At 41.6% G+C, this 11011-nt stretch overlaps 1 protein-coding gene across 7 annotated transcripts in view; it reads left to right on the plus strand.

The window, feature by feature from the left end:
• Positions 1-11011, plus strand: part of slc2a9l2 (solute carrier family 2 member 9, like 2) — a 368855-nt gene that overhangs the window by 321916 nt on the left and 35928 nt on the right. For all 7 annotated transcript variants that reach the window (XR_006312845.1, XR_006312847.1, XM_043698097.1 and 4 more), the window contains one exon: positions 9704-9831. Coding sequence is in view for 5 of the 7 variants with exons in the window: in XM_043698097.1 (XP_043554032.1) it covers positions 9704-9831 (128 nt within the window). In the remaining 2 variants the exon portion in view is untranslated. The remainder of the gene's footprint in view (positions 1-9703; positions 9832-11011) is intronic.

Below are 11011 nucleotides of genomic sequence, written 5' to 3' on the forward strand. Positions count from 1 at the left end.
CTAAGGAGCAACGTTTTCACACAGAGGGTGGTACGTGTATGGAATGAGCTACCAGAGGAAGTGGTGGAGGCTGGTACAATTGCAACATTTAAAAGGCATCTGGATGGGTATATGAATAGGAAGGGTTTGGAGGGATATGGGCTGGGTGCTGGCAGGTGGGACTAGATTTGATTGGGATAACTGGTCAGCATGGACGTGTTGTTCCGAATGGTCTATTTCCGTGCTGTACATCTCTATCACTCTAAGTTCTCTAAACTGAAGAGGAAACATTTAAAGGCAGTTGTGAAGTGAGAAGAAAAATATCAATAATCAATAAAACAAAGTCTGAAGGATAATGGTCAAAACAGAAGCAATGGACATATGTGATGAAGGATGAATCCTGTATGCTGAGCAGAGAACTGAAAAACGCTTTGCTTATGAAATAAATATTTAAAACTTTGGAAGACTGGTTCAGTCTGGCTTGCAACATTGTTGCATTATGGGAATTTCAATTTGCCAAGGAAAAATAACACTTAATTAGAGAAAGCTTTCAGGCCCAGAAAATCATTTGGAGCAGGATGTTCAAGTAGGTGCCGGCCCAAACCTTGCCAAAGTTTCTGTAAAATGCTTTGGGATAGTGTATTATCTTAAAGATGCTTTTAAAACACAAAGGTGTTGTTGTGAATACCCTGACAAAGGCCAGAGGAGAAAACATAATTATCACCATCATGCCTTCAAAAGCCTGTCATCACCTTGCTCACTTCACACCTTTGTATTCAGGTGCATCGGAAAATAGTGATAATAATTAACAATTTTTACCACTACACCCACCTCCTCCTCCTCCATCTTTTTCCCATGATTCTAATGCACATTATGTCCATGCCTCATGGAAGGTCATGTTGATTTATGCATTTTCTATTTGCCAAAGTGATGCATTGTAATGAAGTGGCATGAATGAGGTAATTTGGTACGCACTGACATTTATGAACTAAACTCTCATCTAGAATTATTCAGTGGAACTACGTTGTAGTGACTTTCTAAAAACCACAGGCTTAGAGCAAATATGCTATCATAATAATCATTGTGATTCCAGGGGATATCACAAAGCAACCTGAGTTTTAATGACCTAGTGATGTGTTATTGGTGATAACCAACTGGGCTATTTCAGCAAATGTAGATACGAACAAACATACTTTTGTAAAACTAATGCAGTTAATTGGAGAATTACGTCTTTGCTTTTGTGAATACTGAAGTTCCTTCACTGCGATGCTACTAAGTTGAACCAGATTTCCCAATTCATTGTGAATGTGAGGGAATTCTAATTTACTATCATTGATTGAGGGTGTGATCTATAGCCACAATACCATCAGCACCCCTGTCCTCCACTACCCCAGTTGAGCTCACTTCCATTTCTAGGTAGTGATAATCTCTCCTCATGTAGGCCTTATATTTTCTCCCTTTCAGGGCAAGAATGCAGGACTTCCCATGGTGAAGTGACCCCACCCCTTCCACCCCAGTGCCTACTTTTATACAGTTAAAGGTGTCAACATGAAAATAGGCCATAGGAAATTCCAGGCCAATTCAGGACATGGACTATTTGGGGGGGCCTGCAGAGTTTGCAGCCATGAGAATGTTCCTAAGAGATGAATACAGCATAAAATCTTATAGATTTAAGATTAAAGCAGCCAGATGGTACGTAATGCTGAGAAATGCAAAGTGACACTGGTGTCAAATTAGAAAGTATTTGTCACATTTTATTTAACCATATGCTCTGTAATGCCTTAGGAAAAGAATTTAGTCAAATTAGTTGGCTAAATATTGCAATTGTTATCAAATTATGTGCTAGCAACTGTGAAAGTGAAAAATGATATATTGATACCTTCTTTGGAACAAGGAATTATATACAAATGTATAGGTAGACAAATTGTAAATCTGAACAGGAACACTTTCTTGACAATGCTCACACCTCCACAACCGGTTCTAGGCTGGACCCAAGCTCTGTCTCTCAGGGTCACCTGACCAGCTCTCTGAAAGGGGCTGCACCTCCAACTATATACATAACAAAAGAAATGTTGAAATACAAATCATTTCGCTGAATCCAATGAAGTTGACACCAAATTGGATTGAATCTCCATATTATATCCATGTATATCTAGCAGAAAGAATTCAGATAAAAACAACAGAAATCATTCTGGATCTGACATTAGTGGGGATGAAGTCCCTGACTCCCTTCTGATTGAGCATTGGATAGATACTCAAAGCTCAAAATGCCCTATGCCTGTCTAGGCATTGGTAAATTCTGTGGGTAAGGGGTATTTCCATAGCCTGGTACAGTATCTTGGCTGAGGGTGTGGTGCTGGAAAAGCACAGCAGGTCAGGCAGCATCTGAGGAGCAGGAGAATCGACATTTCGGGCAAGAGTCCTTCATCAGGAATGAGGCTTGTGAGCCAAGGGGGTAGAGAGATAAATGGGAGGGGGGTGAGGCCAGCAGGAAAGGTAGCTGAGAGTGCGATAGGTAGATGGAGGTGTGGATAATAGTGATAGGTTAGAGAGGAGGGTGAAGCAGATGAATGCTAACCCCGGGAGGATGAACGCTTCATGTTCCACCTTGGGACCCTCCAACCATAGAATACAATCCCTACAGTATGGAAACAGGCCCTTCAACCCTACAAGTCAGCACCGACCCTCCGAAGAGAATCCCACCCAAATCGATTCCCCATTACTCTACATTTACCCCTAACCTACACATCCCTGAACAATATGGGCAATTTAACGTGGCCAATTCATTCACCTGACCTGCACATCTTTGGATTGTAGGAGGAAACCAGAGTACCCAGAGGAAACCCACGCAGACCCTGGGAGAATGTGCAAACTCCACACAGACAGCCGCCCAAGGGAGGGATCGAACCAAGGTCCTTGTTGCTGTGAGGCAGCAGTGCGAACCACTGAGCCACCGTGACTACATGGCATCAATGTGGACTTCAAAAGTTCCCTATTGCTCCTCACCCCACCTTATCCCACCTTCATGACCTGTCCTGCCTGTCCATCTTCCTTCTCACCTGTCTGCTCTACCCTCCTCTCTGATTTATCACCATTACCCCCACCTCTATCTATCTCTCATGCTCTCAGTTACCTTCCCCCCCACCCCACCCCCTTTCATTTATCTCTCTACCCCCCTCGGCTCACAAGCTTCATGCCTGCTGAAGGACTCTTGCCCGAAACACGACTCTACTACTGCTAGGATGCTGCCTGACCTGCTGTGCTTTTCCAACACCACACTCTCGACTCTGGTCTCCAGCATCTGCAAACCTCACTTTCTCCACAGTATCTTGGCACCTATCCCATTAGCGGCACCTAGTGGCTGGAAGTGAGGGAGCAGATTTTGGATTAGTGGTGCTGGAACAGCACAGCAGTTCAGGCAGCATCTGAGAAGTAGCGTCAGCGAGGGAGCAGAGTGAGCTACTGCTGCAAACCAGAGAGTCCTGCAACAAAATTGGTAGCTACCCAAACACAACAACCAGAACGCTTCCAGCTGAGCCCTATCCTGAATGGCAGACAATGAACTCACTTATAGAATTGATGCTTATCGTTTTCTGTTTAGTTGAAGAAGGGCAGAGGGATTTCATATTGCAGAAGAGAAGTCCTGGATGCCTTAAAACACATAAAGATGGATAAATCACTGGGACCTGATCAGGTGTACACTGGAATGCTGTGGGGAGCTAGGGATGTGATTGCTGGGGCCTTTGTTGAGATATTTATACCATCAATAGCCACTGGTGAGCTGCAGAAGATTGGAGGTTGGCTAACGTGATGTCATTACTTAAGAAAGACTATAAGGGAAAACCAGGGAACTATAGACAGGTGAGCCTTTCATCAGTAGTGGTTAAGTTGTTGGAGGGGATTCTGAGGGACAGGGTTTACATGCATTTGAAAAGGCGATGACTGATTAGGAACAGTCAGCATGGCTTTGTGTATGGAGGGGAAACCATGTCTCACCATCTTAATTGAACAGGTGACAAAGAAGATTGAAGTGGTAAATGTTGTTTATATGGACATCAGCAAAGTGTTCAGACAAGGTTCTGCATGGTAGACTAGTTAGTAAGGTTAGATAACATGGGATGCAATTAGATGCAAAATTGGATTGAAGATAGGACACAGGGTGGTGGTAGAGGGTTGCATTTCGGACTGGAGATCTGTGACCAGTGGTGTGCTACAAGGTTCAACGATGGATTTACTGCTTTGCATCATTTATATAAATGATTTAGATGTGCATAGACGAGGCATGGTTAGTAGCTTTGCAGAGGACACTAAAATAGGTGGTGTAGTGGACAGTGAAGAAGACTATCTCAGAGTACAACAGGACCTTGATCAGATGGGCCGTGTGCCGAGGAGTGGCAGATGGAGTTTAATTTAGAAAGTGTGAGGTGTGGCATTTTGGTAAAGTTCTTCCTTAAAAGATAGTGGAAGTAGAGTCTTTGAACATTTTTAAGGCAGAGGTAGCTAGATTCTTGTGAACCAAGTGCTGAAAAGTTATTATAGGTCAATGGAAATGTAGAGTTATTAGATCAGCCATGATTTTATTGAATGGTGGAACAAACTTGAGGGGCCAAATGTATGTCCACATGCTCATATGATGCAGTCACTAAGTATCAATGCCTTCTATATTTGTGTTATATAGGGGATTTAAATCTGAACAGAAGCAGAATTAGAACAATCTGTCAATATCTCACTTATCATCACCGCTCGACTATTCTTAAAGCCACAACACACAAGGAAAGCAATAATTTCCCATATACCATTACATTTAAATTGGCCCAAGACTACAGGCATAAAATAGCACTTTTTTAAAAACTGATACACCTCTGAATGCAGAAAGCCATCAATCTAAATACACTTGCCATGGATTGATCATGTCATCACTGAATGATTGTATGTCTAAAGCAGTCACTGTGTTTCAAGTAATTCATGGTACATAATTTGTGATGCTGAGTTTTATTACATAAAACATTTTTAACATTAAATTCTAAACTTGATAAAATGTTTATTGCAATGGCATGCATTACATTCTTTCCAAAAAAAAAGTGTGATTGTATTTAGGAATTTTGAAGGAAAGTGGTTTTAAGTTGTACAGCTTTAGTTTAGAAATGCTTTCAATACATTGCTGTTCCTGAATTTGTGTGGGTATAAAAAGAGTTTTTTTTCTGAATTGATGATAACCTGGTGTGAATTTCTTTTCCGGAGTATTAGTCAGTCAGGCCAATTGGTCATTCTGCTGGTCTCATTGGGTTTTTATACATTTTTACATGTTGTGATAGTTTATGGAACTGTGGGGCATGGTTATTGGTGCACTCGTCCCTGTTAAATCATGATGTGGAGGCACCAGTGTTGGACTGGGGTGGACAAAGTTAAAAATCACAGAACACCAGGTTATAGTCCAACAGGTTTATTTAGAAGTACTAGCTTTCAGAGCACTGCTCCTTCATCAGGTAGCAGTGGAGCAGAATCATAAGACAGAATTTCTAGCAAAAGATCATAGTATCATGCAATTGAAATGATATATTGAACAAACCTAGATTGCTGTTAAATCTTTTATCTTTTAGAATGGGTTGCAGGTTTTGGTTCATTAATATGTAAATCCCAGAACTTCTTTTAATTCACATTCATAAGAAAACTTAAGGTTTTATGAAAAAAAGGGACATCTCAACTCAGCCAATATATTAAAGGTGTGAGGATAGAGTCTGTCTGTATCCCAATCTTGAATCAGACTGGTTCTATTTCCAAAGTAGGAATTTATAAAATGTCACATGGATTGACTGCCTGCAGGTTGTGAGCTTTATGAGCAAAAATAGAACTCGTCTGCAAATGCAAATTCACCCCATAGAGGTGTGTGTGTGAGAGAGAGAGACAGTGTGAGCGTGTGCATCTGAGTGTGCCCATGTGAGTGTGTGTTTGCGTGTGTGCGTGCTTGGCCGAGTATGTGCGTGAGTGTGATGGAGTATAAATTTGTGAGAGTGTGTGTGTATGAGAGAGGGTCTGCATGAGTGGGTGAGTATGTAGGAGTGTGTGTGAATGTGTGCTTATATGTGAGTGTGTGTGTGAGAGTGTATAATGTAGTGGGGGTCACCTGTATTGTGACATGAACCCAAGGTCCCTGTTTAGGCCATCTTCATTGGTACAGAACTTGACTATCAAGATGAATGGACACCGCACAACAATTGCCAGACAGGGATGTGCCCTCCCAGTCAGGGAACACTTCAGCGGTTAGGGCATTCAGCCTTGGATCTTCAGGTGATCATCCTCCAAGGCAGACTTTGGGATATGCAATAACGTAGAGTGGTCGAGCAGAAGCTGATAGCCAAGTTCAGTACCCATGCTTCAACCAGGACCTTGGGTTCATGTCACACTACATATGACCCCACCACACTATACACTTTCACACGCACAGTCACATACAAGCACAAATACACACGCAATCTTACACGCAGACCCTCTCTCATATACACGTGCTCTCAGACACACACACATACATCCCCCACACTCTCACACACGTGCATACCCTGTCACAGGCTTATACTCTGTCACGCTCACTCAACACACACTCTCACACTCTCCATCTCTCTCCCACACGCACGCATGCACACATGCATGTACATATGCGCGCACACACGTCTATGGGGTGAATTTGCATTTGCAGAATTGTATTTGCAGATATATTCTATTTTGATAAAAAAACAAACAATCTGCAGGCAGTCAATCCATAAAACATTTTATAAATTCCTACTTTAGAAATAGAACCAGTCTGACTCAAGATTGGAATAACAGATACTAAACTCACTTCTTTAATACATTGTCTGAGCTGAGATGTCACTTTTTTTTGTACAAAACTTTAACTTATCTTGAGAATGTGAGGTAAACGAAGTTCTGGGATTTACATATCAATGAACCGAAACCTGCAATCCATTCTAAAAAATGAAAGAATTAACAACAATCTAGGTTTGTTCAATATATTGTTTCAATTGCATGACACTGTGATCTTTTACTATAAGTTCTGTGTCATATAATCCTGCTGTACAACCACTTGATGAAGGAGCAGCACTTCAAAAGATAGTGCTTCCAAATAAATCATTTGGACGATAACCTGGTATTGTGTGATTTTTAACTTTGTACACCCCAGTCCAACACCGACATCTGCAAATCTTGATGGAGCAGGCAATCTTCTTTCACCTGAACAATGCCCTAAAATTACTAAGTATTATAATATGACTAAACATTTTACATTTATATGTTAAATATGTATACAGATATTTCGCAAAATTAATATTCAATTATTTTATAATGAAATGATCAAACATGCTTTACAACTAGAGTATAATGCATGTTATATTTTTTATTTAATTGCAGTGCATACAATTAAATAACTTGATGACTGCAGTGGATAGTCTTCTTCCTAAAATGCAACCTAGTTAAAAATAAGTTAGTGCATTATGTGGATGTGATAAATTTATAACAGTTCTGTGTCTGCCAATATTTCACTTTTTTTATTAATGAACCCAGAAATTAAAATAAATTTTATTTTGGTGATGCAGTGGAGCATGAGAACTGTACTATGTATATGAAAGAAAAATGGGACAGGTTACAGACAAAATACTGGAAATCAGAAATATAAAGTGAAATATGCAGCAGGTCAGGCACTATCTGTATAGAGAGAAATGGGGTTATTTTGTGGAATCAGTTATGACTAAAGCTGCTGAGTTTAGAGTCAGGATCACAGAAGAAATAGGAAATGTCCAAATTGAGTGGGCAGCCAGATTTATTCCCGCCTCTGAACCAATGAGACAGATGTGCAATGGAAGCAAGGTTGTGACACTCATGAGGGGATTTTGTGTGCAACAGGATGGACCTCACCATGGTCTGGTCAGCAGCAGAACAGCCTCCCACTGAGTGCTGAGTCCAGCAGCAGACCAGTGAGCCAATGGAGCCATATCCTAGTGATGGGTCCATGGTTGGGAATGGCAGCAATCGTGATTCCTCCGAGAGTCTTTCTCTTTGCTTCAGAGGCAGCTTCTTAACTGGCAATCTCCAAGATGATCCTGAAAGTAGATCCTGAGGGGTGGTTCAGTGGTTAGCACTGCTGCCTCATAGCACCAGGGTCCCAGGTTCAATTCCAGCCTTGGGAGTGGAGTTTGCACATTCTCCCCGTGTCTGCAAGGGTTTCCTCCGGGTGCTCTGGTTTCCTCCCACAGTCCAAAGATGTGCAGGTTAGGTGAATTGGCCGTGCTAAATTGCCCATAGTGTTAAGTTGCATTAGTCAGAGGGAAATGGGTCTCTTCGGAGACCCATTCGGGTTACTCTTCGGAGGGTCGGTGTGGACTTGTAGGGCCGAAGGGCCTGTTTCCAAACTGTAAGGAATCTAAACTCATGGACACATTTATCTGGAAGGAAGGATGTTTTCAAGAGCTGTCAGATTTCACCCAATATTTCAAGTGAATAAGGAGTGATAGTTGAACAATTGTAGAAACACATAATAGAGTTAGAATAACTTAATGCTATCCTTGTAATAGTCTGTGTGGTATCCAGATTAATATCACTGTCTTTTTATGGCGTGCCTTCATGGTCTCCTGGTAATGGTGAATATGGAACATAGCTTTGAACTTTGAGATCTCTCCAGAGTTTCCTTAGTAATCTTGGCAGGTTAAAGCCACAAAGGGGTCCTTCCCATGATTCTGTCAATTCTACTTCTGTCCCATGCGGGGAAAGCAAAAGACCTGAGGCAGGAATAATGTGAATTTCCTCAGCCAGGACCACTCACTGTCAAGCTTTAGAGTGGCCTCACACATTTATTGCCAACAGTCGCATTAAATCAAAGCATTATAACTATTGCCAGGGTGTGTGTGATCCTCATTAAGAGTAGGGGGTTCAAATCCCAGAAGACTGCATGAAGTAAATGTCTCGCAGGATTAGTTTCCTCACTCAGAGGCAAATTGGAGAGAGGGAATGTTTCTCACACATTGGTAAACAACCTAATCTCCTGACACACAGCCAAATAGGTGCCAAATAGATTGCACTAGGATCTTTTCTGCCCACTGGTCCCATAAGGGGATTGAGTCATTTAGCTGCCAGTTGGCTGGATGGCCGGTTTGCAATGCAGAGTGATGCCAAAAATGTGGGTTCAACCCCTGTACTAACTGATACTCTGTAATTCCCTCATCATGAAGGACTCTCATCCTCTCCCCTTGCCTGAGGCGTATTGACCCTCAGGTTAAACTACCACCAGTCACCTCTGTCTAATGAGGGAACCGTTGTATGGTCTGTGGGACTGAGGCAACTTTACCTTTATCCAAGCAAACATCAGTCTGACGGTAGAAAGCTTGGTGAAGGTGCGATTCTAACACAACTGTTAAGATTACTGTGCATGCAATTTCAAGAAATACGTGATTTCTTTCATTCAGCATTTGGAAATTTAATGGCAGTTCTGTACAGAGCAAACTATTAAACTTACTTTCAAATCTACAGAATAGTTTACAATAAACCATGTACGGAGATGTTTGATAAGAGAGGCAGAGGAACATTGTGCAATTCGATTACAATGTGCCTTTAACGTAGCACTTAAAGTTTGATTTTTCTTGAACCCAAACTTGGGTCTTTTCTCAGGTTCTCTTGGGTTGGTGCATTAGCATCAACCATGATGTTTTAAGTCCTGACTGGTGCTCGGTCTTTATTTCAGGAGGGATTCCTTTTGTCCTTACTGGCGAGATGTTTGATCAGTCCAGTCGATCTGCTGCATTCATGGTTGGTGGCACAGTGCTCTGGATTTCCAACTTTTTTGTCGGACTTCTTTTTCCTGTTATCCAGGTACAGTTTAATTAAAAGCTCCTGCGACTGCAAACTCTACAGCTATATAAATGTCAATAAGTAAGTTAAGACTTATATTACAAACCTTGAAAACAGTATTGAGCTATTTAAAGAATTTGATGGTTAGACAGACTGAACCTGTCTTACTCTTGGAGCCATTGAATTTGAACGAACAGATTTGTCATTCCACTGTACAGCACTACCTGCACTTTTAAGTGAATCATGCAGAACACAAGGTGTTTACTCAGTACATCATATCTGCACTGCCTCTTTGGAAAAGCTATTCAATTAGTCCAGCTCATTCCCAATAGCTCTATGTGGTTTTTTTCTTTTAAAACATTTCCCTGTTTGGAAGTTATTATTAAATATACTTTCACCACTATTTCAGGCAGCACATTCTACATCCTATCAATTTGTTGATCGAAGAAATTCTCTGCTTCTTTTGTCAATTATCCAAAGTCTCTTGATAGTACGCCAGAAATTACTGAAGTGCAGCCATCTGTTAAAGCCTCAACACTCATGGAAATTCATTCAAATGAACAGTCTAGTGTCAACCTAAGTTGAGTGACAGGAATGATTCCTGATCTGCACCGATTTTGCAAATCATATGCATGTGAGCAGCCAGGGCATAATGATTGGCTTCAGTACTCTTAAAGTATTGAAGAGATAAAACAGACAGCCTTTCAGCTCTTGCTTTCATTCTGCGAAAGTTTCAGGAACATGGGCCCTTATGAATGTTAGGAATGAGATGTGAAAGCCCCCACGGTCACTTGTGTACTTTGCCTCTTGAGTCATAGAGATGTAAAGCATGGGAACAGTCCCTTCAGTCCAACCCGTCCATGCCAATCAGATATCCCAACCCAATCTAGTCCCACTTGCCAGCACCCGGCCGATATCCCTCCAAACCCTTCCTATTCATATACCCATACAAATGCCTTTTAAATGTTGCAATTGTACCAGCCTCCACCACTTCCTCTGGCAGCTCATTCCATACACGTACCACCCTCTGTGTGAAAACGTTGCCCCTTAGGTCTCTTTTATATCTTTCCCCTCTCACCCTAAACCTATGCTCTCTAGTTCTGGACTCCCCGACCCCAGGGAAAAGACTTTGTTTATTTATCCTATCCATGCCCCTCATAATTTTGTAAACCTCTATAATATCACCCCTCAGCCTCCGATG

This window comes from Chiloscyllium plagiosum, chromosome 1 (genome assembly GCF_004010195.1).
Source record: "Chiloscyllium plagiosum isolate BGI_BamShark_2017 chromosome 1, ASM401019v2, whole genome shotgun sequence".
Classification (NCBI taxonomy): Eukaryota; Metazoa; Chordata; class Chondrichthyes; order Orectolobiformes; family Hemiscylliidae; genus Chiloscyllium; species Chiloscyllium plagiosum.